Source organism: Physella acuta, unplaced genomic scaffold (genome assembly GCF_028476545.2).
Source record: "Physella acuta isolate Inbredline_101_S28 unplaced genomic scaffold, ASM2847654v3 ptg000486l, whole genome shotgun sequence".
In the NCBI taxonomy this organism is placed as follows: Eukaryota; Metazoa; Mollusca; class Gastropoda; family Physidae; genus Physella; species Physella acuta.
Window position 1 is genome coordinate 40,033 of NW_026732005.1, and position 27,468 is coordinate 67,500.

Consider the following 27,468-nt stretch of genomic DNA (forward strand, 5'->3'; position numbering starts at 1 on the left):
TATAAAGAAGATATACTAGAACTCAAGAATAAATTTAACAAAGAAATGGAGAAATTAACACAGAAATTTATGTGTGAATTAGAATCAATAAAGAAGCACAAAGAAGTTAAGAAAGATGAAACAGTAACTAGAAACTACAATGTCATTAATGCACAGAATGAAAGTAAAAGAAATTTAGCAAACTATGAATACAGTCAACATGTTAATAAGAATGTCATTAATGTCATTAATGCACAGAATGAAAGAAAAAGAAATTTAGCAAACTATGAATACAGTCACCATGTTTATAAGAAGCCAAAATCTAGATGTTTTTACTGCGGAAAAACAGGTCATTACCAAAATCAATGTTGGCATAGGTTGGCAAATCAGAGAAGAAAAAATTATGTACACAGAAAGTCATGTGAGAAATACAGTAATTTAAGAAATAATGTATCAAGTTCAAATCAGAATAACAAAAGTGTGAATAGGTATACTAATGGAAGTTACCGACGCAACACATATTGTGAGAGGCCAAAGCAATGCCATAATATTTATATTAAATTGATTGATGAACCAAACGAACGTACACAAAGCAAGATAACTACTGACGTTGTTCAGAAACCAGAGGAGAATATTAAAACAAATGAAGTAACACGAGTTACACGAAATCTAGGAAAACATTATGGTAGCACAGCTAAAAGCTACAATTTGAGGGAGAGATGGCATACAGGTCATCGTCAACTGCACGAGAACGATTACTCATGCTATAGAGTTAAACAAGGATGCTAAGATTAAATTATCAATTGACAGTTTATTAATATTATACAGTCTGTAACTGTAATATATAAATATCAAATATTGTGTTTGAGTAAACATAAGTTGTGTACTATATCTAAAGAATGTAAACTGTATTATGTTAAACCTATTCTATACTATTAATTAACAGTGAATAAAGTAAATCAAGTAAAAGTTAGAGACTATTCCGCATAACAATAAGACGGAAGTCTTAATGATGAATTGTATTAGTCGATACCTGTGAAAGGCAAGAATGTTGTGTTGTGACCTAGATATGACTGAAATGGGTCGACTAGGGGAGACAATAAGGTATATTACTTATGTGTAGTAATAACATGCCTTGATGATAAGGTTGTTTTACTACATAGGATATAATTATTTAATTCATGTCTTTAAGTATTTTAACTATGTGTTATGTTTTGGAATTAAGTCCTGTACCAAATTAGTTTGGTATATTATTTATCCCAACTGATGTAGTTTTTTTACAGTTACTGGGTAATTGAAATGTTTTTTTTTCTCCTATGTGAATGTATATTGATGCATTAAATATTACATATAATGCTTGTACATTTAAAGTTTTTGTTCAAAACACTGACATATTTTAATTATCACTGATATAGTCACTACATACTGTTGTATTTGTATGCACTATAAATTTATGACTACAAGTGCTTAGTCTAAAATGAATATATTTTACTCTACTTTGAATTGTACACAATTTTTTGTTGTCTGGCACATGATCCTGCCCTACCAACACTGTATTTATAAATTTTGTTGTCTGGCACATGATCCTGCCCTACTAATATTGTATTTATAAATTTTGTTACACAAAATTTTATTCGAAGGGGGGACGTGTCACAGACTGTATTATTATGTATCCTTATTATATTGTGTTTTGCATGAATGAAGAGTACCTGGCTAGCGGAAGGACTGTCTGAGCGATCGTCATTTGTTTTTTCATGCTTTTGGGTGAGATCGCTCATTGACGTAAGGGGAGAGAAAGTTGTGAATAAAAGGGAGAGAAAAAGGTGAACGGGTGTTGTGTGCTAGGACTTGGGACTGGAACGATGGCAGTGAATGTAAGATGTCTCCATGACTTGGAGTCGTGATTATTATTTGTACCTATATCAGTTGATCTTCAAATATGGATGTACCACGGATTTATCTGTACATAGTGTAAATAAAGTTGTCATTTGAAGTTGCCACTGTTGCTCGTGTTCCTGTATGAAAGCTAACCCACAACAACAAAGGATACATGTTGTTACACTAATGATAAAATGTGCATAACTACAGGTCAGGGGTGTTGATTCTAGTGATAAAATGTGCATAACTCCATGTCAGGGGTGTTGATTCGATAAAATGTGCATAACTTCAGGTCAGGGGTGTTGATTCTAATGATAAAATGTGCATAACTACATGATATGGTATCGCACAAATCTTTCAGAAGCACACATACACAAACCAGCAAAGTGAAAAATACATTGCGTGCAAATATAAGTTTATTTGTGTTTCACTAGTGTACGTTTTAAATTAATGAATGATAAATAAATCCATGTGTATGTTGTTGCATTTGTTACAGTAAAGATGTATACACTGAACTAAGCACAAGCTGTAAAAAGTGTTAGTAAAAATTGTGTTTATACATTTAAAATAAAATGTTTGTTGTTTCATTCAAGTTTAATATCGCGCTGTTTTCCTTTAGAAGATTCTACAGGCTGAAGACATAATACTAGTGTGAGATGTAGAAGTTGTTTGTTACAAACTTCTTTGTTATATAATAGTAGTGTGGGATATAAAAAAATTGTTACAATCTTTATTATGCAATTCTAAGCTACGATTTTTGACATGCAGATCAAAAGTGATAGATTAACTAACATGAATTGTTTGAATTAGGTATAATTATATATATATATATATATATATATATATATATATATATATATATATATATAAAGTATTTAAATAGGTTTGTTAAGAATCATTTTATCAAGCTAAATAGTAACATTATAATTACGGACTCATTGATATATGTTATATCATACATAAAAAAAATCTGGTTTCTATGAAGAAAGGTGTTCAAAAGGAAAATTGAAGTTACTATACTTAAAAAAAATTTCGCCAATTACGTGCAGTGGATGATGACGCGCTCATGTCCAGGGTACTTATATGCAATCCACGAAGTACTCACTTCTAGTACAGGTTTTTCTTTTTTCACATCGACAGGTCTGAATGGGATTCTCCTTTGTCCAGAGTTTCCTATTTCTTGGAATGCCTTTAAAATTGGAATCTTTCTCCTGGATTCTGTACAATAAAACAAACACATTTTTCTAATTTGATTACTACATTGCCTGCTATCAGTTAAGATAAACATAAAGAGCTATTGCTATTATTGTACAGGTGTAATTTAGTTCTGTGCACAAAAAAAGTACTCAAAATCCAACATGAATACATTTGACAAGGCACGCAAATGTACATTATAGTAAGATCATGTAGGTGAAAGTGTTAAATGGTCGTGAACAGTAATCACCTATATGAGGCCATTTGGCTTTGAGCCTGTACTCACCTATATGACGCCATTTGACTTGGAGCCTGTACTCACCTATATGACGCCATTTGAGACTGTACTCACCTATATGACGCCATTTGAGCCTGTACTCACCTATATGACGCCATTTGAGCCTGTACTCACCTATATGACGCCATTTGAGCCTGTACTCACCTATATGACCCCATTTGGAGCCTGTACTCACCTATATGACGTCATTTGGAGCCTGTACTCACCTATATGACCCCATTTGGAGCCTGTACTCACCTATATGACGCCATTTGGAGCCTGTAATCACCTAAATGACCCCATTTGGAGCCTGTACTCACCTATATGACGCCATTTGAGACTGTACTCACCTATATAACGCCATTTGAGACTGTACTCACCTATATGACGCCATTTGGAGCCTGTACTCACCTATATGACGCCATTTGAGCCTGTACTCACCTATATGACGCCATTTGGCTTGGAGCCTGTACTCACCTATATGACCCCATTTGGAGCCTGTACTCACCTATATGACGCCATTTGGCTTGGAGCCTGTACTCACCTATATGACGCCATTTGAGACTGTACTCACCTATATGACCCCATTTGGCTTGGAGCCTGTACTCACCTATATGACGCCATTTGGAGCCTGTACTCACCTATATGACGCCATTTGGTTTTGAGCCTGTACTCACCTATATGACCCCATTTGAGACTGTACTCACCTATATGACGCCATTTGGAGCCTGTACTCACCTATATGACGCCATTTGGCTTGGAGCCTGTACTCACCTATATGACGCCATTTGAGACTGTACTCACCTATATGACCCCATTTGGCTTGGAGCCTGTACTCACCTATATGACGCCATTTGGAGCCTGTACTCACCTATATGACGCCATTTGACTTGGAGCCTGTACTCACCTATATGACGCCATTTGGTTTTGAGCCTGTACTCACCTATATGACCCCATTTGAGACTGTACTCACCTATATGACGCCATTTGGAGCCTGTACTCACCTATATGACCCCATTTGAGCCTGTACTCACCTATATGACCCCATTTGGAGCCTGTACTCATCTATATGACCCCATTTGGAGCCTGTACTCACCTATATGACCCCATTTGAGCCTGTACTCACCTATATGACGCCATTTGGAGCCTGTACTCACCTATATGACCCCATTTGAGCCTGTACTCACCTATATGACCCCATTTGGAGCCTGTACTCACCTATATGACCCCATTTGAGCCTGTACTCACCTATATGACCCCCATTTGAGACTGTACTCACCTATATGACCCCATTTGGAGCCTGTACTCACCTATATGACCCCATTTGGAGCCTGTACTCACCTATATGACCCCATTTGGAGCCTGTACTCACCTATATGACGCCATTTGGAGCCTGTACTCACCTATATGACCCCATTTGAGACTGTACTCACCTATATGACCCCATTTGAGACTGTACTCACCTATATGACGCCATTTGGTTTTGAGCCTGTACTCACCTATATGACCCCATTTGGAGCCTGTACTCACCTATATGACGCCATTTGAGCCTGTACTCACCTATATGACCCCATTTGAGCCTGTACTCACCTATATGACCCCATTTGGAGCCTGTACTCACCTATATGACGCCATTTGGAGCCTGTACTCACCTATATGACCCCATTTGAGACTGTACTCACCTATATGACCCCATTTGAGACTGTACTCACCTATATGACCCCATTTGAGCCTGTACTCACCTATATGACGCCATTTGGTTTTGAGCCTGTACTCACCTATATGACCCCATTTGGAGCCTGTACTCACCTATATGACGCCATTTGGCTTGGAGCCTGTACTCACCTATATGACGCCATTTGGAGCCTGTACTCACCTATATGACGCCATTTGGAGCCTGTACTCACCTATATGACCCCATTTGGAGCCTGTACTCACCTATATGACCCCATTTGGCTTGGAGCCTGTGAAGCCTCGTTGATGGAACAGAAACCTGCAAATAATTGAAGGGTGAAATACTTTAATTTTCTTCTCTCCAGCCTAAAACTTCTTAGTTCGCTCACCTCCAATTGCTGTAATCGGTTGAGATAGTGGTAGGTGACACACAAGTCCCAGCCTGAATGCTGGTTACTTTCATTTTAACGAATACCATTCTACGAAATATTCTATTTGAATTTTAAATTAGCACTTTTCACGTGTATTTCTTTAATTTAAAGTACGAGTTTAAAATTGCTTAATTTTTTTTTATAAACAATAAATAGTTTTTAGAAAATTCTACATCTTATCCAATTGTGTGTTCGTGTGTTTGTTCACGTGTGTACTTGTGTGTTCGTGTGTTTGTTAACGTGTGTGTTCATGTTGTCTGTGTTTATGTGTGTGTGTGGTCATGCGTGTGTGTGTGTGTTCATGTATCTGTGTTACTGTGTGTGTTATTGTGTTCGTTAACAAGTGTGTTTGTGTGTGTTCGCGAGTGTGTGTGTGTTCGTGTATGTATGTTCATGTGTCTGGGCTGGTGTGTGTTCGTGAGTGTGTGTGTTCATGTGTATGTGTGTGCATGTCTGTGCTCGTGTTTTTGTGTGTTCGCGTGTGTTCGCGTGTGTGTGTGTTCATATATGTATTTGTGTGCGTGTTCGTGTGTGTGTGTGTTATCAGGTTAAAAGGCATGCTAAAGAATACCTAGTCAATGTATGCGATGCCAAAATGTGTCTAGTTAGGCGCTTGATTGTAAAACTACCATAAATCTATCTTAGATTAGAACATTAGTGATAATATAAAAAAAATAACACCAAGCTTATGAAATCTTATGAAAACATCGGATAGTGAAAACAACCATTAGCAAATGTCAATTGATTTTCACAAAAATAATCATTAAAAAAGTTTTTAAAAACCCACGTTTTCTGATTGAACTAAAAAGTAGAAAATAAATGCTATACATCACAATAATGCAAGCGATCACTCTACTATAAGCGATGAAAAACGTGGGGCGCCGTGATTTTCTTACAGTTTCTAATACTGTTGACTCTCTACAAGCTCCCTAATAAAAGTCAATAGTATTATCTAATCAATAGTAATATAACTTTTACTTCGGCGCCCCACGTTTTTGATCGCTTATAGTAGAGTGATCGCTTGCATTATTGTGATGTATAGTATTTATTTTCTACTTTTTAGTTCAATCAGAAAACGTGGGTTTTTTTAAAACTTTTTTAATGATTATTATTTTCTACTTTTTAGTCTTTGTCTGTTTGTTTGCATTGAAATCTTGCTATCGATTTTATCTTTTCACTTTTTTTTGGGTAAACGAAGACAACTCGTAAAAAGACAACTCGTAAAAAACGAGAGACCCTTTCTTCTTCGGTCTCAATCGCAAGTGAATGATTGTCAGAGGTTAGTTGATAGCTGTTAGGACGAGGGCTGGTTACTGACTAGAACACATAGATTTGAACCCGTGTCGAGTGGGATAGCAATCGTGTGCCCAACCACTCGACCATATCGTCTCCCCCAAACTGGCCACCAGTGGTAATAGTTACCTCCTGTAAGTTTAAAGTCGGTTCAAACTAAATTATCTGCCCCTAAGCCTGTCGCGACGTGGGATCGTTCGCTTCACTGCGCGCGGCAAGAGAGAGGCGAGCTACGCGTCGCTCTTTTTTTTTCTAATGGCTCGCAGAGGAGAATTATATATATAGATTATATAGCGGTCTAAAATGCTCAATAAAATGTTTCCATTGATCAATTTAGTAATAATAACAATTGAATATTCTATGGTCATCCAAAAGAAAGCTTCCCTGAAAATTTCAGCGCGCTAGCTAACTGGGAAGTGCCAGATACAGCCTCGTGATTACTTATACTTGCGTCTTATACACTATTAAAATGTTTGTATATTCTTCCAAAAAATTTGCGCTTCATCTAGTGCTAAATTGTTTTACTCCGTTTGAAAACTACTGCATTAAGTAATGTAAAAACACGATGACAGACCGATGATGAGTAGGTGTAAAGAATACTGGAGTGAGTGAGTGAGTGAGTGAGTGAGTGAGTGAGTGAGTGAGTGAGTGAGTGAGTGAGTGAGTGAGTGAGTGAGTGAGTGAGTGAGTGAGTGAGTGAGTGAGTGAGTGAGTGAGTGAGTGAGGTGAGTGAGTGAGTGAGTGAGTGAGTGAGTGAGTGAGTGAGTGAGTGAGTGAGTGAGTGAGTGAGTGAGTGAGTGAGTGAGTGAGTGAGTGAGTGAGTGAGTGAGTGAGTGAGTGAGTGAGTGAGTGAGTGAGTGAGTGAGTGAGTGAGTGAGGTGAGTGAGTGAGTGAGTGAGTGAGTGAGTGAGTGAGTGAGTGAGTGAGTGAGTGAGTGAGTGAGTGAGTGAGTGAGTGAGTGAGTGAGTGAGTGAGTGAGTGAGTGAGTGAGTGAGTGAGTGAGTGAGTGAGTGAGTGAGTGAGTGAGTGAGTGAGTGAGTGAGTGTGAGTGAGTGAGTGAAGTGAGTGAGTGAGTGAGTGAGTGAGTGAGTGAGTGAGTGAGTGAGTGAGTGAGTGAGTGAGTGAGTGAGTGAGTGAGTGAGTGAGTGAGTGAGTGAGTGAGTGAGTGAGTGAGTGGAGTGAGTGAGTGAGTGAGTGAGTGAGTGAGTGAGTGAGTGAGTGAGTGAGGGAGGGAGGGAGGGAGGGAGGGAGGAGGGAGGTAGGGAGGGAGGGAGGGAGGGAGGAGGGAGGGAGGGAGGAGGGAGGGAGGGAGGGAGGGAGGGAGGGAGGGGAGGGAGGGAGGGAGGGAGGGAGGAGGGAGGAGGGAGGGAGGGAGGGGAGGGAGGGAGGGAGGGAGGGAGGGAGGGAGGGAGGAGGGAGGGAGGGAGGGAGGGAGGGGAGGGAGGGGAGGGAGGGGAGGGAGGAGGGAGGGAGGGAGGGAGGGAGGGAGGGAGGGAGGGAGGGAGGGAGGGAGGGAGGGAGGGAGGGAGGAGGGGAGGGAGGGAGGGGAGGGAGGGAGGGAGGAGGGAGGGAGGGGGAGGGAGGGAGGGAGGGAGGGGAGGGAGGGAGGGAGGGAGGGGGAGGGAGGGAGGGAGGGAGGGAGGTAGGGAGGGAGGGGGAGGGAGGGAGGGAGGGAGGGAGGGAGGGAGGGGAGGAGGGAGGAGGGAGGGAGGGAGGGAGGGGAGGGAGGGAGGGAGGGAGGGAGGGAGGGAGGGAGAAAATTACAATGCAATGTAATACCTTTGATGGATGGTATGCGAACGGGTTTGCCTGATCTCAATTGTCATTGAAACTCCACTAAACTCTAACCAAACACAAACTGTATCTCCGTTGGGAAGTTGAATCTGGAACATTTTTCAATGTTTTAGCAATTTATTTTTAAATTTTGTAAAAAGTAGAATTTTGAAAGACAGATAAATCAGTTATGTTACCTCATATTCTTTGTTTAAAACAACGACTATTCTAGTAATTTTGGAGGTCGTATTCACGGTATATGTTGTTTCATTTAGCCGACCATAAATTACCCTAAAATATAAATAGCTTCAAGTAAAAAAAACACAAAAAGAACTATTCGGACAGTTGTAAATTCTTGGTGATCCATAGTTTTGAAAAAAAGGCTTTTTATTAAATAAATTTTGATATTATTCTTAAATGAGAATACTAACTCATAAAAGTAGACAGTATGGTCAATTTAATGGAGAACACTTACTCATAAACAAAGATAGCATTGCCGATTTGAACACTGGCGGCATGATTACAACCCACTATATCTAAATCAAGACACTTCCGTTGTTTTGTTCTGACCTGCAACAAATAGAACATACATGTGCCAGTCTCCTGAAGGTCAACAATGCAGGTCAAGGTAGGGGTCATGACCCCTTGGGGTAGAATGTTTACCGTAACATACATTACAAAAATATAACTTACGAGCCGGCCCGCGGCATAACATACGCCGCTATTTAGTTGTTTCTAATTTTCAATAATTCATAATTTGTGAATTCGACAGTACCAACGCTGACACTGAAAATATTTCTTTAAAACACTATAAGTAGCTCGTTAAGGACCATAACCCCCCCCCCCCCACTTCCTTCCCTCCCCCCCTCCTCCCCCCCCCCCCCCCCCCCCCTACGTTTAAAATCGTTGGCTCTGCTTGTAAACATTTAGAGTGAACACAGCTCACTAAAACCATGTAGGGGTGGGGAGGTAGGGAGAGCGTTTGCAGCTTGTTTTCTAACGGCTCGAAGAAGAGAATTATATATATAGATAGCAAAAAGAATAGAGACACGTCATACTAGTTACGTCTCAGAATACGCGTTTTAAAACGACGTTCGCAATGTATTGCGATTTTATTTATTGGCTGTTTTTTTTAATTTTCGACCGCATTTAGTCATTTGGTCACGCACTTACTACAAAAACCTTTGAGGGAGTGTACTAAAAACCTTCTTAAAGCTTCCGAGCGAACCAATGAATCGCGAAGTGATCCATAAACCGGATATCTCCCGCTGATTTCGGTTTAGATATCGATTGTAGCCACCATAGTGTGCACACCACTGCAGGGGCACCAAAGAACGCCAGTGGTGCAGTTTCACCGTTAGATGAAGTAGTATTATTTCACCCCCCCCCCCCCCCTTTCAATCAGTGGAGCCCAGGTGCTAAGCTAGCCGAGGGTGTCTTCAAATTGAAGTGAAAGGCGAGATAAAACAAATATTTTTAAAACGCTACATGTAAATGATAGGAATCAAGCAAGGCTGCTTGCTTTCTCTAGATCTTTTCAATATCTCCCCAGAAAGGATCATAGCTGACGCCTTGGAAGACCATATCGGCTCAGCCAGCATCGACGGAATAACTATAACCAACCTTCGCTTCGCTAATGACATAGATACAATGGCAGGCAATGAAGAAGAGTTGATAGAATAAGTAAATGGATTGGACTGAATATCAACATAATTTGACATAGAAATCAATACCAACAAGACAGTGATCGTGACCAACAACCCAGACGGTATAGAGGCAGATATACGTGTGTGTGGTCAAAGATTGGATGAAGTTCATTCATTCAAGTATCGTGACACCATACGATCCGATGAGGGAAAGGAGCAAGAAATACTTGCAAGATGCGCTAAAGCAACAACATCACTCAGTAAACTAAGAATCATTTGGCGCACTTCTGTTAGCACTATAGTTAGACTCATGCGGTCATTGTCTGTTGTTCTACTTTGAATTTTTCAAAAGCCTATAACTGGAGTACTATTTCCGATAGATCAATCAAAATTTTACATGTAAGTAAAAGATTTAATGCTCTGCCTTCTGACATACAAATTTTAAGTATTTTCCGTTTACCGGAAGTTGTAATTTACGCTATTTCTGATTTCTCAAAAAAAATGCATGTGAATTTATAAAGTACTAATAATATTCTGCACTATTATACACATTTTGTTTGGCATTCACTTGGTGCTCAATTCTTTTTTCTATGAGATTTTATTCTATTTTAAAAAGGTTTGAAAAGGTACGTGTACGTGTACGTGTACAAAGTGTGTATGTAAATTATGTGACTGTATGTAAGTATATGCCAGTTATGTCTAAAGCTCAGTTCGCTTCAGCATTTTTATAGCAAACTATTTAGAGCCGGCTCAATGGTCTATCAAGGTGTTGGGTGTTTAAACTAATTACTGATGACGAAAAAGGCTATACACGCAAACTAATTACCATTAATTTGTATCCCATTTAGAAATAAATCAGCTGGAAATTACATTTAGCGCATTTATTTTTAAGGAGAGTGTATTGTCTGAAGATGATTCCAACTTTAAAGGTGTACCAACACGTGCTCAAGTCCGGAACACCCTCGATCCGTATCTGATATGTAGGTGTGAAACCGGAACTGCATGCGTGCGCAGCCCGTTCCTTGTGGAATGTACATAATACAACCAGAGCTCATCATCGCACTCTATTTCTATTTTTGTTTAATTGTAATTTTCTTCTTTACGGATAAGATTTATTTGAAAGAAGGATTCCAAACAGAGATTTATTTTTTTACACACAAGTATATACCCGCTTAAGTAACTTTTTTTTCAAATCAGCACTTCTTGCGCTGTGGCAATATATTATTACTATTTTTTTTTAACATTTCTAATTACAATTATGTTTTTTTATAAACTATTAAGTTACCCATTGTAAAAGATAATCTTACAATAGTACTCAACAGAAAAGGAAGCAAAGGCTATTTAAAAAGTGTGGAACTGTTAACACCGATTTTACAAAAAAAATTTCAACAGCTCGTCCTTTGTTGAAAACATATATGCACTTATTAAAAAAGAAAAGCTAAAACATTTACATCAAATCTTAAGAACTAGTTAATTATATCGTGCACACGGTGATACGTTGATGTGCTCATTATATTAAGTCCTTAATGAACATATAAATTAAAGCATAAAAACATGTTACCATCTGCTTAAGTAAATAAACATCTTTTTTGCAATTACATTTTGTTGTTAATGAATTAGTGCGTAACTGTGTAGAAATCCTTTTTATCATGTACACGTATTCCTATCAAAATTAGCACAAGTGCTGAACAGCTAAAAAATGTACAAAAAATGTACAAGTGGATGAGCGGTAGTTAACATTTTAACCGTCTAACAAATGACTTAAGTGTATGGTTTCTGTAAGGCGGAGATTTTTGTTTTTGCTCTAAATGTATCTTACTTTAAATCTTATTTGAATTAATCTCCAGACACCAATATCCAAACAAAAGTTCTAGGGGAGCGACAAATTCCTACCCCACAGCACAAGCCATGTAGATAGTGCCTAGCTTTAGCTACGTTTGGGTTCAACATTCCCTGACCGTACAACCATGGCTAAAGTATAAGGAATATTTTATCTCGCAATCAGAAAAATTGTAGAGAAAACACAAAAACACAATGAAAGCGTCAAGTTGGGAAATATCAACAAAATAAGTAAACACTAGACTTTATAAAAGTCAGCTTTTATTTTATTTAAAAAAAAAAACGAATAAATACCTAAAAAATATAGGCCTTATTTAACACATTAGAACAAATGTCTGACACAAGAATATGACCCAAGCTCAGGGTGAAGCTACTTAATGTCAAGGACTTATCACGAGAATTTTGTAATGTTATAAAAATGTACAATCTATAAAATAAAATAGTTATTTTATTTCAGAAAATGCTAAAACTAAAGAATAACAAAATATAATTTAAAAATACAAAATAAAATAACATTAGTCAAATCAGTGAACACACCATTGATATGGCACCTAACATGGAAACACACAATCAATAATATATTTAACATAATACCACCTTTGTCAAATCAGTGAACACAACATGAATAATGTACCTAACACTGAAACGCACAATGAATAATCTAACTAGTCAAATAAGTGAACACAACATGAACAATGTACCTAGTCAAATAAGTGAACACACCATGAACAATGTAACTAGTCAAATAAGTGAACACACCATGAACAATGTACCTAGTCAAATAAGTGAACACACCATGAACAATGTACCTAGTCAAATAAGTGAACACACCATGAACAATGTACCAAGTCAAATAAGTGAACACACCATGAACAATGTACCTAGTCAAATAAGTGAACACACCATGAACAATGTACCTAGTCAAATAAGTGAACACACCATGAACAATGTACCAAGTCAAATAAGTGAACACACCATGAACAATGTACCTAGTCAAATAAGTGAACACACCATGAACAATGTACCTAACATGAAAACACCTGGGTGGTTGAAATCATTGACGGCATTGTTTGGCTTGTCTGTGGGAGATGGAGAGGGCGGGGTAGGCGGGGAGGATTTTCTTTCATCAATTTCTTCCTCAAACAGCTGGTTGGTAAAGGTCAGAGTGTAGTACACACGATTCTCATCATCTGAAATGGTCGGATCACTTGGGGGACATTTTAGGCTCGGGTCATCGCAAGACGAACCTGCCAGAGGTTAGGACTACAGTGGGTGCTTGACAACATGACGAATTATTGAAACGAACTTAATTTAACAGTAACAAATATAACAGTAGCAAATATAACATGCTTACTGTCGAAATACTAAATAGGTGTAATAACAGTGAATAGTGAAGGTAATAGGTTGGTCAACTAAAACAATTAAGAGAATTATACTGCGGCTAAGAGACCCGCTACAAAACGGCCCCGTCAATACTTCACCCCTCAAAGTCTCTAATAACATCTCCAGACAAAAAACCCGCGGCAAACTGACTCCATCTGCTCTTTTAAAGCCCTTATCTTAACATAATTTGAAAATTTAGCTGTAACTAACTCAACTCAAGACATTCAGGTCACTTGGAAGATTAACGCCATTTTAAATTTAAAACTCTTTCCATATATTCCCTGTTAATAAATCGCCTCCACGCACTGAGCCTCTGAGTTCCATTACGCTCTTACACTTAGGTACAAGATCCACCTGGTTGATTCCGAAGAGCCTGGTTTGTCGGACTCCCAATTCCCCTACATTATAGCGTGGGGGAGGTGAGGTACAAGACTGCCGAGAACCAAGAAGGGTTTGCTCTCGACCCTAACCAGATATTTTGACTTTAAACTGCGGCCTTCGCGTGGCTTCGGAAGAGTGCCACTAGTCGGACCAAGCTCATGACCCCCCTAGTGGGTGTGGAATGGCTAGTGGTAGCCAACAGCAGCTAGAGGTTTTTGATCCGTCCGAACTCAAAAAAATAACCATACCTTAACCTTAATCCTAATACCATAATCCGCACTTTCACTGTAACCCTAGCGCTAGCTGCTAATCCTAGCACTAACATTCAACCTAAGATTACCTTTCCATTTTGGGTTACGTTTAATTTCAGGTTTAGATACAGGGTCAATTTTTCATTGCCAGGGTAGGGGAGCGGTGATATGTAAAACTTCAGGTCTTTGTGGTGGGGAAATGACTGGAGAGTTAATGACGGGGCTTCTGGACACACGGTAGAAATCTCGCTTGCTAACCCGAGTCAATAGCTCAGTACCCGGCCAAGAGACCGTCGGTGCAAATGAAAAGTCTGGCATCAACCTTCGGGTCTAGCGGCTGGCTATCTGGTCTGGCATCAACTTTCGGGTCTAGCGGCTGGCTATCTGGTCTGGCATCAACCTTCGGGTCTAGCGGCTGGCTATCTGGTCTGGCATCAACCTTCGGGTCTAGCGGCTGGCTATCTGGTCTGGCATCAACTTTCGGGTCTAGCGGCTGGCTATCTGGTCTGGCATCAACTTTCGGGTCTAGCGGCTGGCTATCTGGTCTGGCATCAACCTTCGGGTCTAGCGGCTGGCTATCTGGTCTGGCATCAACCTTCGGGTCTAGCGGCTGGCTATCTGGTCTGGCATCAACCTTCGGGTCTAGCGGCTGGCTATCTGGTCTGGCATCAACCTTCGGGTCTAGCGGCTGGCTATCTGGTCTGGCATCAACCTTCGGGTCTAGCGGCTGGCTATCTGGTCTGGCATCAACCTTCGGGTCTAGCGGCTGGCTATCTGGTCTGGCATCAACCTTCGGGTCTAGCGGCTGGCTATCTGGTCTGGCATCAACCTTCGGGTCTAGCGGCTGGCTATCTGGTCTGGCATCAACATTCGGGTCTAGCAACTGGCAATCTGAGCTTTGGATATGCTCGAAGTTTCAACCTGCTTTAGCTTGCTTTGCTAATGAAGTTTACTTGAGCAGGTAGGTCCATATTAGAGATAGAAAGAGAGAGAGAGAGAGAGAGAGAGAGAGAGAGAGAGAGAGAGAGAGAGAGATTAAAAAGGGGAATTGAGGTCTATTATTCGGGAACCATATTGTCGTGGACTTTTTTATCGGGGCGTATTGCTGAAAGGCTATAAAAAGAAAACCATTAACAACGGCTTACTTATTGGTGTGATGTATTTGTTGTCAAAGTCGATCCAAGATATGCCCCGTAACGTTAAACCTTCGGGCAGCTTTATCTTGCCCGTTAGACTGTGTTAAATACAAATGATTGGAAATATAATTAGTTAATCATCAGCCTCCGAACTCACACTGAACCTTTTAAATACAAATATTTGTAACAAGCGGGAGTGATCTCCACCTAACTTTTCGTAAATTCTTATATAACAGTAAGAGGGGTGGCATTACATATACATATATATGTATATATATATATATATATATATATATATATATATATATATATATATATATATATATATATATATATATATATATATATATATATATATGTATGTATATATTTACAAGCTACTATTTAACTTGCTTCCTCTGTCTGTCTTTTATGCTTTTGTCTGTCGTTCGTCCGTTCGTCATAGATCGAAGCTGCCAAGCGAAATGTAGAGCACTTCTAACTGACCGACATGTTTCAAACTTGGCACGTTGGTCGAAATCCAACGACTATGCAATCTGACATCAAGTTTGACTTAATTGGATGACTAATTAATTTTTTATGAATTAATTAAACTTTTCTTCACTATTATACGCGCATTATCATGTTCATTTGGTGCGCAATTGTTTTTAGTCATGCTACGTTATTGCATTAAAAAAATTTGAAGTAGTGAAAAAATGCATAAAAACCGTTTCAATAGCAATCTTTAATGTAGGCCTAATCAAAACTTTGCCGATACAATTTTTAAATAAATATAATTTTTTTAAACCGCATAATATTAAATCAATGTTTAAAATTATGTTAATCTAAGGGAAAAGGTACTTACGATATGGATATTTTTTAATTAATAGTACTGCTTCTGGTTATCGGTGGTCACTCAAAAATTTTAAAAAATAATTTAAGTGTAAGGTCTTAACTTATACATGATATTTCTTTTACCTAACTGAAACAGTACTTTAATGAAAGTGTTCACAAAGAAATTGGGTAAAGCACCACATCTTTCGAACGTCAAAAGAATGCTGCACATACTATTTAATTTATATATATGAAATTTCCCTTACCTAACTTAAACGGCGATCTAGTTATTGGTTTTTGAGAAACCGGTAAAATGTATACCACTTACGGTTACTGGAAATAGCTCAACAGTTGATACTGATCTACGAATTTGATATAATACTTATATATGAAATTTCCTCAACATAACCGAAACAGACAAAATTTGTAAACCAAGATTTTCCGTTTTGGAAAGATGTAAAACGTCAAAGTTTGTCAAAATCTATGTATACGAGAAATAAAAAAAACAACCACTTATGCGTAAAGTGCTTGCATACATGTGAGAAACTACATTGCTGATACTTGCCAGCTATTAGATGAAACACTAACACTTGCTACCTGTCAGACGAAGGTTCACCATTTTGCTGGTCGACCGATGAGAACAGCAAGAAAAACAGCCGCTTCGTGCTGTTACCCATCAAGATGAAATCATCGTTGCCCTCAATTCTTGGATCTATGTCTGGTAATGAAATGATTTTATTCATAACAAAGAATATATTAAATAAAAGGAAATTATCTCCCCTAAACTTTCTCGAATATTCTTATCCTAATATATAAAAGCCCATTTGCGCAATTCTCTCTCTCTCTTTCTCTCTCTCTCTCTCTCTCTCTCTCTCTCTCTCTCTCTCTCTCTCTCTCTCTCTCTCTCTGTCCGCAAAATATTTTCGCAGGATATCACATCAGAATATGCAGTGATATATGAAGAACTTTATACGGACTTTGGTTGAAAATAATATGTTAGATGTTTTAAATGTATACACAATATTTTTTATTTTTCTTCTTTAAATAAAATTAAGGCATATTCAAATGTAGAAAAACAGTTTTAATTATGCAACCGGAAGTGCTTATAGTTGGGACAAGAACGCATATATCGATGACGTCACATGTCATATGTTTGAAGTACGGAAAGTACACAAAACCAATGGCGTCATCTTCCAATTTTAGAATACGAAGAAATGAACTATTTGAATTAGATCTATAGATTTACTTATCGAGACGTAATTTATGAAATTAATACAATTTCCTCGGCCAAAACTAATTTTTTTTTTTTTTTTTTTAACTTTTAAGAAGTAATTTTATTAACAGTTGTAGTACTAAGCTTCTAGAATTTCAAAATTAGTCTTCAATTTCTGTAAAAAAAAATTAATCCCATCAGAACATGAATTATTTATAAATGGTTTAACCTTTTGTACTTTGTGACTTCTCAAAATATATCAGCTCATGCTATGACAGTTTAATTTTTGTTTAACAATCAAAATAGTATAGAAATGTATGCTATACATGATTTCAGTTAATACAACTTGTTATTTTTTAATAATGAGTAGGGAAAAAAATTTTGCCTGGTGTAAAGTCAGTGTTAAAATAACACTTATACAAAAAAAAAACATTGCTTTTAAAAATAGAAAAATGCAACAATACTTATTTTGTAGTTAGCCAAAACTAATACAAATTACTTTAAAAAACAACATAAATATCATTGAAAAGAGGGGTTTTTAACGAAGTCTTTTAATCAATGTGCGCATTTAATATGGTGTTGTGTTGAATAATTATGTATAAACTTTGGTTTTATTTTTTCTAATAGGTATTAGTAGCCTATGTTATTTTAAATCTGTCGGACTTTTAACTATTTAGTTATTTCTTTGCTTTGTCACTAATATCGTTAAACCTGTAGAAAAGCACATTGCGTTTTGACCAATAACTATTTTATAAAATACGAGCCGGCCCGCGGCATAACATACGCCGCTATTTAGTTGTTTTATTTTCTACTTTTCAGTAATTAATAATTTGTGAATTCGACAGTACCAACGCTGCCACTGAAAATATTTCTTTAAAACACTATAAGTAGCTCGTTAAGGACCATAACCCCCCCCCCTTCCTTCCCCCCCCTCCCCCCCCCCCCTACGTTTAAAATCGTTGGCTCTGCTTGTAAACATTTAGAGTGAACACAGCTCACTAAGACCATGTAGGGGTGGGGAGGGAGGGAGCGCGTTTACAGCTTGTTTTCTAGCGGCTCCCAGAAGAGAATTATATATATAGATTCTTCTAAATAAACCGGGAGTGATCTCCCCTAAACTTTCTCGAATATTCTAATATAAAATTACGAGGGATGGCAACTCAGGACATAGACAATATTTGTTATCTATTTTTAATTACATAAACTTTCTATAATAGAATAGAATCTCGTAAAAAAAAGAATTGTACACCAAGTGAAAAGTTTCCCTTTCAAACCTGACGGCCTATGGGGCAAGTGAAGTAGAGTTCACTTGTTTCTGTGACCTCGGCATATGAAGAGATAGTGTGGTCAGCACAATGCCCAGCCGCCTTTACTTTCCCTAACAGGAGTTAGGTACCCATCAGAGTTGGGTGGACTCAGGGACGGTCTACTGACTTGAACTCGGATTCGAACTCGAGACTAACGGGTTAGCAGTCCAGCTCTCTACCGCTAGACCACTCCGTCCCACACCTAGTGAACGCTTAATAAAATGTGTATAAAAGTACAGGATATTATTAGTACTTTATAAATTTACATGCGTTTTTTGAGAAATCGGAAATAGCGTAAATTACTACTTCCGATCAACGGAAATTACTCAAAATTTGACAGAAAGTAGAGAATTAGATCTTTTACTTACATGTGAAATGTCATGCATCTATCTAAAATAGTACGCAACTTATAGGCTTTTTGAAAAATTCAAAGTAGAAAAAGTACCACTTCCGGTTATCGGAAATCGCTCAAAAGTTGATCAGGATCTACGATTTTGATAAAATACTTATATATGAAATTTCATCTACCTAGCTGTAACGGTACTCAAGTTATCGTGTTTACACACAGACAGACACAGACATATGGACAGAATTGCAAAGTCCAGTTTTTACGACTCGATAACGCATAAAACGCCAAAACGTTTATATATTTGTATTTATAATTTTTGCCCGATTAAAATAAGTCCTCTATACTCCGGATGTGATGAAGGACTGAGGAGTAAAACGGTGAAAACTGTCAAAATCTCATGTTATTTTTGTGCACGATTACAATACTTTCTCTATACTTCGTATATACGAGAAAGTAAAAAATGTATACCATTAAAAATATATAGACCGATAATTCACGTGTAACGGGTACCAACGGCTAGTACAACACTAAGGGGAAAGCAACTCGGGATATAGACAATATGTTTAATCCATTTTTAATTACTTAAACTTTTAAAAATAGAATAGAATCACGTAGAAAAAAGAATTGCACACCAAGTGAACGCCAAAAAATATGTATAATAGTGCGGAATATTATTAGTACTTAATAAATTTACATGCGTTTTTTTTTTTTTAAAGAAATCGGAAATAGCGTAAATTACTACTTCAGTTTAACGGAAGTTACTCAAAATTTTGAAAAAGGAGAATTAGATATTTTTCTTATATGTGAAATTTCTATTATCTATCTGAAATAGTACTCAAGTTATAAGCTTTTAAAAAATTGAAAGTAGAAGAAGTACCACTACGGGTTATCAGAAATCGCTGAAAAGTTGATAAGGATCTATAAATTTGATTTGATACTTATTTATGAATTTTAGCAACCTAGCTGTAATGGTACTCAAGTTATCGTGTTTACAGACACACACATACACATCAGAACCCTATAATAATAAAGGAGATCGCACGGTGAAAACGGCAGTAGCCAATCCGGCCAGGCCACAGGAGAAACAATTATTTAAGGTCATTAGGGTAAAGACCACGTACACACTCAGGGCTCTTATGATATCACCAGAAGAAACCATGGGAGACAATCTCGGTACCACTTCATGAGCTCGGTGAAATGCTATGCGCCCACTAATGCACTACCAGAGGAAGGAAAAGAAAGAGGAGTTATGCGATACACTCGGCGGGGGGCGGGGGGGCGGAGGACATGGGGGAATAGGCTATTAACCCAATCATGATTTTTAACATTTAACGATGCTTTATTCGTGTATATATACTGACAAGCGCTGTTGAAAAATATGCCTCCTGCTTCATTTGACTTGGGGAACAAACCTTAGCAGTCATTTCTACATGCCTACATTCCTACATTCGGCCTGTTTTTGAATGTTATCTTTAAGTGCTCACTCCGGCTTAATTGACTGGGGAGTAATTACTCCGGGGGTAATGTCGGAGTGGGGATGTCAGGGGGATATTGCCGGGGTTGGGGTAGGGGGTGGGGGTTATGCCCTGTTCCTATACAAAATACTCCAATTTGAAAAACTGATGAGCATAACATTGATACTGAGGGTTCCAGGTCATACTCACATTTTTTTTTAAATATCTTTTTTAAACAGTCAAATGTTTTATTCAGCCACATGTTGTGTTTTGGGAATCTTGTTTGTTACGTCATTTTCAGATTGCACAATTTGAAACTTCTAATCAAAATTGTTCTAACCCGATTGTGTTGCTAGTTACATGGTACGGTATACTTATATATCAAGAGAGGCAGGTTATGTAGGAAATTACGTCTAGGATATAATGCTAAAGGTGGGGAGAGTGAGTTGGCTTACAGATCCCCTCCCCCACCTAGACCTCCTGCTGGTAGCAGTCGGGAAAATCCATCCCACTACAAAAGAAGACAAATAACAAAAAGGCAATTCCTCCATCAGATGTCAGAGAAGACAAGACATCATGAAGAGACTCTTTAAAGTAACTTGAACACCCTCAGGAGAGATCTTTAACCCGAACAAACCAGTTAGGATACAAAATGAAATGTCTTAACAAGTGACTTAGAACAGGGAGACGATGGTTTCCGCTCTATTTTGAGTTTCTTTACAAATCTTTGTCATTAACCATTCACCATATACCAATAGCTAATCACCTACAACTTATATAAATTTGACAAGACTTAGTTGCTTTTTTTGGTGCGCGGACCTTTGACCACAGGTGCTTTGACCATAGGGGGTTTGACCATAGGGGGTTTGACCATAGGTGGTTTGACCACAGCGGAGCTTTGACCACAGGGGTTTGTCCACAGCGGGGCTTTGACCACAACGGGGCTTTGACGACAGGGGCTTTGACCATAGGGGCTTTGACCATAGGGGCTTTGACCACATGTGTTTTAGCAGCAGAGGTTCTTTGATCACAGGAGGTTTGTCCAATGCGGGCGTTTCATAACAAGCACTTTGTCCATATATGGTACGGATTATTTAAAAAAATTGGAATCAAACACAAACACTATTGGCAATTGTGTAGCACAAACAAATAGCATTTGTGAATGATGGCAATACAGTCTTCAGTCTCTCCTCCAATGAAGTCACCCAACAATGTGGCGTTTCCTTGAAGGTCCACATATGGACTGCACACAGCAAAAGACAACTTTCTTGAAAGGTGTCGCAGGAGCAAGTACCCAGCTGAGAAGCAATACAGAATACTGCACGGAAAATTACAACGTGCTGTTAAGACATATGGTCAAACAGATGTACCGACATATAGTCAAACTAAAATATCGATATTGACTTTTTTAGAACATGCTAATTTCAATTAATGGACTCTCAGGAAACATGTTTACAATTGTATTAATTGTATCATAAATTAAGTTAAAATAACAATTTCGAATATCTATTTTAAAATCTATATATTATGTTTAACCCCCATCTATGGTCAAAGCCCCGCTGTGGTCAAACCCCCTATGGTCAAAGCACCTGTGGTCAAAGCACCTAGGACCCTTTTTTTTTACTAGTTAAATTGTGTTACAAGTGAAAAAATAACGGTGATTTCTTATATTTTTACCACCCACCCAATATTAAAATATGATTCTATCAGACGCGGTGATCAAAATTGTTTCAGTGAATGAAAAAACCTACCAGTAAGTCTCACGTTGAGCAGCTTATAAATCGTTTGTACACGATAATCTCCCATGTTGTTAGTGACTACACCGAAAAATGTGTAGAGGTTGTTGTCGCCTGAAATGAGTGTTTGTAAATAATTGTCATTCTAGCATCAGGTTGTTTGTTCAGCCTTGCCAACCCTACATTAAAAACCTAATGTCCCTAAATCTATATTGCCAACCCAACATTAACAACCTGATGTCCCTTAATCTATACAGCCAACCCTAATTTACCAACCTCAAGTTCCCAACTTTATAATGCAAAGATGCAAGTCAAAACACACTGTCCTGTTCTGGAACCAATCCGAGATCATGCACGTTAATAGTAAAACTATTCTCTCAATGGTATTGCTCACAGTTCAGCAAGATGGGACCTGGCACTACCTACCTTGACAACGATGCCCCTGCTCACAGTTCAGCAAGATGGGACCTGACACTGCCTACCTTGACAACGATGCCCCTGCTCACAGTTCAGCAAGATGGGACGTGGCACTACCTACCTTGACAACGATGCCCCTGCTCACAGTTCAGCAAGATGGGACCTGGCACTACCTACCTTGACAACGATGCCCCTGCTCACAGTTCAGCAAGATGGGACCTGACACTACCTACCTTGAAAACGATGCCCCTGCTCACAGTTCAGCAAGACGGGACCTGGCACTACCTACCTTGACAACGATGCCCCTGCTCACAGTTCAGCAAGATGGGACGTGGCACTACCTACCTTGACAACGATGCCCCTGCTCACAGTTCAGCAAGATGGGACCTGGCACTACCTACCTTGACAACGATGCCCCTGCTCACAGTTCAGCAAGATGGGACGTGGCACTACCTACCTTGACAACGATGCCCCTGCTCACAGTTCAGCAAGATGGGACGTGGCACTACCTACCTTGACAACGATGCCCCTGCTCACAGTTCAGCAAGATGGGACCTGGCACTACCTACCTTGACAACGATGCCCCTGCTCCTTAAAGCTTGACATAGGAGCAGTTTGACCACATGATTAAAACAAAGCACGTTTGTGACATTTACTTATTTCTTTAGCATAAATGCTCATCTAAGTGCTAAACGTGTAAGCACTTAGTCCAGATTATTTAGTTTTTCTATTTACCGTAAATGTTCAACTCAGTGCTTGATATCTCGATCTCCCTGTTGCCATGACATTTCCACTCACATAATCTTTCATAGCTATCCACTTTAAAATCATCGCCTGGTATTCCCCGATGACTCCCGGGTCTAAAATATATTTGACAGGAATACATTAACAAGGAGTTCGCATTACATTTTATGGCACATTTTTAAACAGCCTAAAATTTCAAAATTTGGAACAATAATTTCCCTTATAATAGTTTACCTCGAGTTACGATTTATACCATGGCAGCAATCGATTTCAAAAGCACCAGCAAAGAAGGCGTAGAAATACATATTTACGTACATGTCAATTCCACTCAAGTCAAGATTAACAAATTGATTTTTTATCTTTTCGTTGTCAGCATCTATGTAAGGAACAGATAATTATTTTGTCAAAATTTTGTCGTCAAATATTACGTTAAACGTTATAAGGATATTATTCCCCAAGACTGTCTTAAGTACGGAAACATATTATTCCCCAAGACTTTCTTATGTACGGAAACATATTATTCACCAAGACTTTCTTATGTACGAAAACATATTATTCCCCAAGACTTTCTTATGTACGGAAAAATATTATTCCCCAAGATTTTCTATGTACAAAATATTATTCCCCAAGACTTTCTTATGTACGGAAAAATATTATTCCACAAGACTGTCTTAAGTACGGAAACATATTATTCCCCAAGACTTTCTTATGTACGAAAACATATTATTCCCCAAGACTTTCTTATGTACGGACTTACATTCTCGAAACTTCTGTGTACAAGTCTTGTCACAGATGTACCCCTCGGTACAAGCCATATACTTTTCAAACATAGAAGATCCGTCAGTGTAAAACACCTGGAGGCCTACCACGTCTAGATGTACATAGAAGAACGGCTTGTAAGGATTTTTACAAGTACAACGCAGGTCGTTGTTTTTTACGTACACACATACACACTCATGCAAGCGCGCACGAACACATGTTTTCACACACGCACAAATACACACAAACACAAGCACACATACGCACACACGCTGTTTGAAGAATATAATTTTTAAATAAATTCTATTTCGTTCGAGGAGGCGGTATGTAAACTTCGACGCCCCACACCCCCATCCTAAAAGAAGCTTGAAAGAAAATCTGTGAAGCTGACCCCCTAGTTGGCCCTCATGACACCCTCGTACACATACACATACACATAAACATACACATAAACATACACATACATGCCTAGACTCGACAAGTTATTTCTTAATGCCAACCTGCGCCGTCTCCGAACATAGTCATCATTTTCTCTCGGACCGCAATGGCTGTTTCTTTTGTCGGCCTTTTTCTATACTGGTGCCAATAATCATAGATGTCTTTTTTTAATAGGATAATCAATATCGGGTTGACGATTGGTGACGGGTTGGCGGGGGGCTGATAAAAAGCGGACGTCTGTAAAATGTTAAGTATTTCACAGTAAAAGATGTGATTTTTTTTTATTGCGTGTTTTGAAGTTTAAACAAATATTATTGAATCCCAAGTTTACCTTAAGCAACATCTGAACAAACCAAAATAAGCTTTTGAAAATGTTACACATTCTTCAGTACATGATAATGTCGAAGTTTAGGAATCGGAAGTCAGAATGATATTTTTAATATTAGCTTTTGTGTGGGTGTATTTGTGAGGGTGTGTGTTTGTGTGATGTGTTGTGTGTAGTTCTTCAAAACAAAAAATGGACCAGAAAATGTTTCTTAATTATACACGTAGAACTGGATTGGGTTTCTATAGTCAGACGTGGCAATGTAATGTGTTAACTTACAGTCATACAGTTATACAGTCAGTCATACAGTCACACTGTCAGTCATACAGTCACACTGTCAGTCATACAGTCACAATGTCAGTCATACAGTCACACTGTCAGTCATACAGTCAAAAGGTCAGTCATACAGTCACACTGTCAGTCATACTGTCGTCACTATGTCAGTCATACTGTCGTCACTATGTCAGTCATACAGTCACACTGTCAGTCATACAGTCACAGTGTCAGTCATACAGTCACACTGTCAGTCATACATTCACACTGTCAGTCATACTTTCGTCACTATGTCAGTCATACAGTCACGCTGTCAGTCATACAGTCACGCTGTCAGTCATACAGTCACACCGTCAGTCATACAGTCACACTGTCAGTCATACAGTCACACTGTCAGTCATACAGTCACACTGTCAGTCATACAGTCACACTGTCAGTCATACAGTCACACTGTCAGTCATACAGTCACACTGTCAGTCATACAGTCACGCTGTCAGTCATACAGTCACACTGTCAGTCATAAAGTCACGCTGTCAGTCATACAGTCTGTGATACAATTGTCTGACCATCTATTACACGGTATGTCACAATGTGTCATTTATACATTGTCACATCATGTCACATATCTGTCGGACGGTCTGTCACAGTTTATGTCACAGTTTATGTCACATTGTGTTTCCCATGGTCTTTTACATGAACTGTCACATTGTCTGTCACATTGTGTGTCACATTGTGTGTCACATTGTGTGTCACATTGTTACGTTGTATGTCAAATCGTCTGTCACATTGGCCCATTAACTGTCACACTGACATTCACACACACGTTGAGCCCACACACTCGGCGAGCCCACAAACTCGGCGAGCCCACACACACGTCGAGCCCACACACACGGCGAGCCCACACACTCGGCGAGCCCACACACTCTGCGAGCCCACACACTCGGCGAGCCCACACACACGTCGAGCCCACACACTCGGCGAGCCCACACACACGTCGAGCCCACACACTCGGCGAGCCCACACACACGTCGAGCCCACACACACGGCGAGCCCACACACTCGGCGAGCCCACACACTCTGCGAGCCCACACACTCGGCGAGCCCACACACACGTCGAGCCCACACACACGGCGAGCCCACACACTCGGCGAGCCCACACACTCTGCGAGCCCACACACTCGGCGAGCCCACACACACGTCGAGCCCACACACTCGGCGAGCCCACACACACGGCGAGCCCACACACTCGGCGAGCCCACACACTCGGCGAGCCCACACACACGTCGAGCCCACACACACGTCGAGCCCACACACTCTGCGAGCCGACACATTCGACGAGCCCACAGATAACATATTTTATTTCAAGGAAAACTATAATTCTTCTCGATTAACACACAGAAAGAAAAACAATTATTAAAAAAGTTATTTTACCTTTCCTTGAAAAGTTCCATTCTTTTGCTTGATTGAACTCCAAAATGCTCTAACTTTAAGCAGACCCACGTCGTAAATAATTAGAGTAAATGTGTCGGTTTTATTAAAATTTGGACTCCAATTTACTCTTGGCGGTCGTCGATAGATTTGAGACCCAAGCTGAATACAATAAAAAAGTTATAGTGTCATTTCATACAGTGACCTTAGGCTTTCGTATAATAAATACACGTCTTAAAATAAATGTCTTAACATCGTATAAACAGGTCGTGGTTACATAACAAGAACTATACTTGGCTATAACGATGGTGATCATTTAACGAGGGGTCGGCGTGGTCGAGTCGGTAAAGGTCATGGTTGTTAAATTTGAATAAGCCTCAGATTTGAACCCTCTGGCAGATATGGCTCGATCTTTTCAAACAGTAAAAATTTAGAACGAAGAAGAAGAAGAAGAAGAAGAAGAAGAAGAAGAAAGCTAAAACAGCGATTGACTAGACATACTGAGTTATTTTTAGAGAGAGACGAACGCCACACTAAGTAGAAAAGGGACGACAAACCTTTTACAATGAAACACCACAATGAGCGTTAACTTACAATGTTTTAATGATTTTGGTATTAACTCGCAGAACACTTATCACCTGATAATAATAGTATGTAATGGTCGATAATGAGCATATTCTTTAAAAAATCGAAAGGTGTTAAAAATATTTCCTGTAGTTCCTGTAGAGCCAATCAAGATTGTCTTAAGGAAACTTCAGGTTATAACCCATGCTTGATGAAAATAAATAGAAATGTGGCCTTAAACTAAAAAATATTTTCAAGATTCCTTGATTTGCATGTTTTATAACATTGATTCTAAAATATTAAATTTCGGAATTCTTTTCAGGTTTAAGTTTTTAGTTTCTCACGGCCGCTTCTGTGGCAAAGCTAAAAAAATACACGTTTTTTGTCCATCTCAACAAGGATGATCGAGCCAAATCGTCAACTCGTTAATGTCAACTGATATTAAATAAAAAAACTAAACTGTTTTTAATAATGTATGTTTTCTAATCGTACCTCAAGTTGAGATTTGACCTC

At 38.9% G+C, this 27,468-nt stretch overlaps 1 protein-coding gene across 1 annotated transcript in view; it reads right to left on the reverse strand.

The window, feature by feature from the left end:
• Positions 1-16,541: 16,541 nt before the first annotated feature.
• LOC131944225 (uncharacterized) overlaps positions 16,542-27,468 on the reverse strand; it is a 16,735-nt gene continuing 5,808 nt past the window's right edge. Inside the window, exons 4-12 of the mRNA XM_059304764.1 lie at positions 27,448-27,468; positions 26,395-26,553; positions 24,428-24,602; positions 23,926-24,039; positions 23,403-23,544; positions 23,160-23,284; positions 22,023-22,121; positions 21,447-21,569; positions 16,542-16,666 (exon numbers count right to left, since the gene is read on the reverse strand). The exon at positions 27,448-27,468 is cut by the window's right edge and continues 74 nt beyond it. Coding sequence (XP_059160747.1) covers positions 16,542-16,666; positions 21,447-21,569; positions 22,023-22,121; positions 23,160-23,284; positions 23,403-23,544; positions 23,926-24,039; positions 24,428-24,602; positions 26,395-26,553; positions 27,448-27,468 — 1,083 coding nt within the window. The remainder of the gene's footprint in view (positions 16,667-21,446; positions 21,570-22,022; positions 22,122-23,159; positions 23,285-23,402; positions 23,545-23,925; positions 24,040-24,427; positions 24,603-26,394; positions 26,554-27,447) is intronic.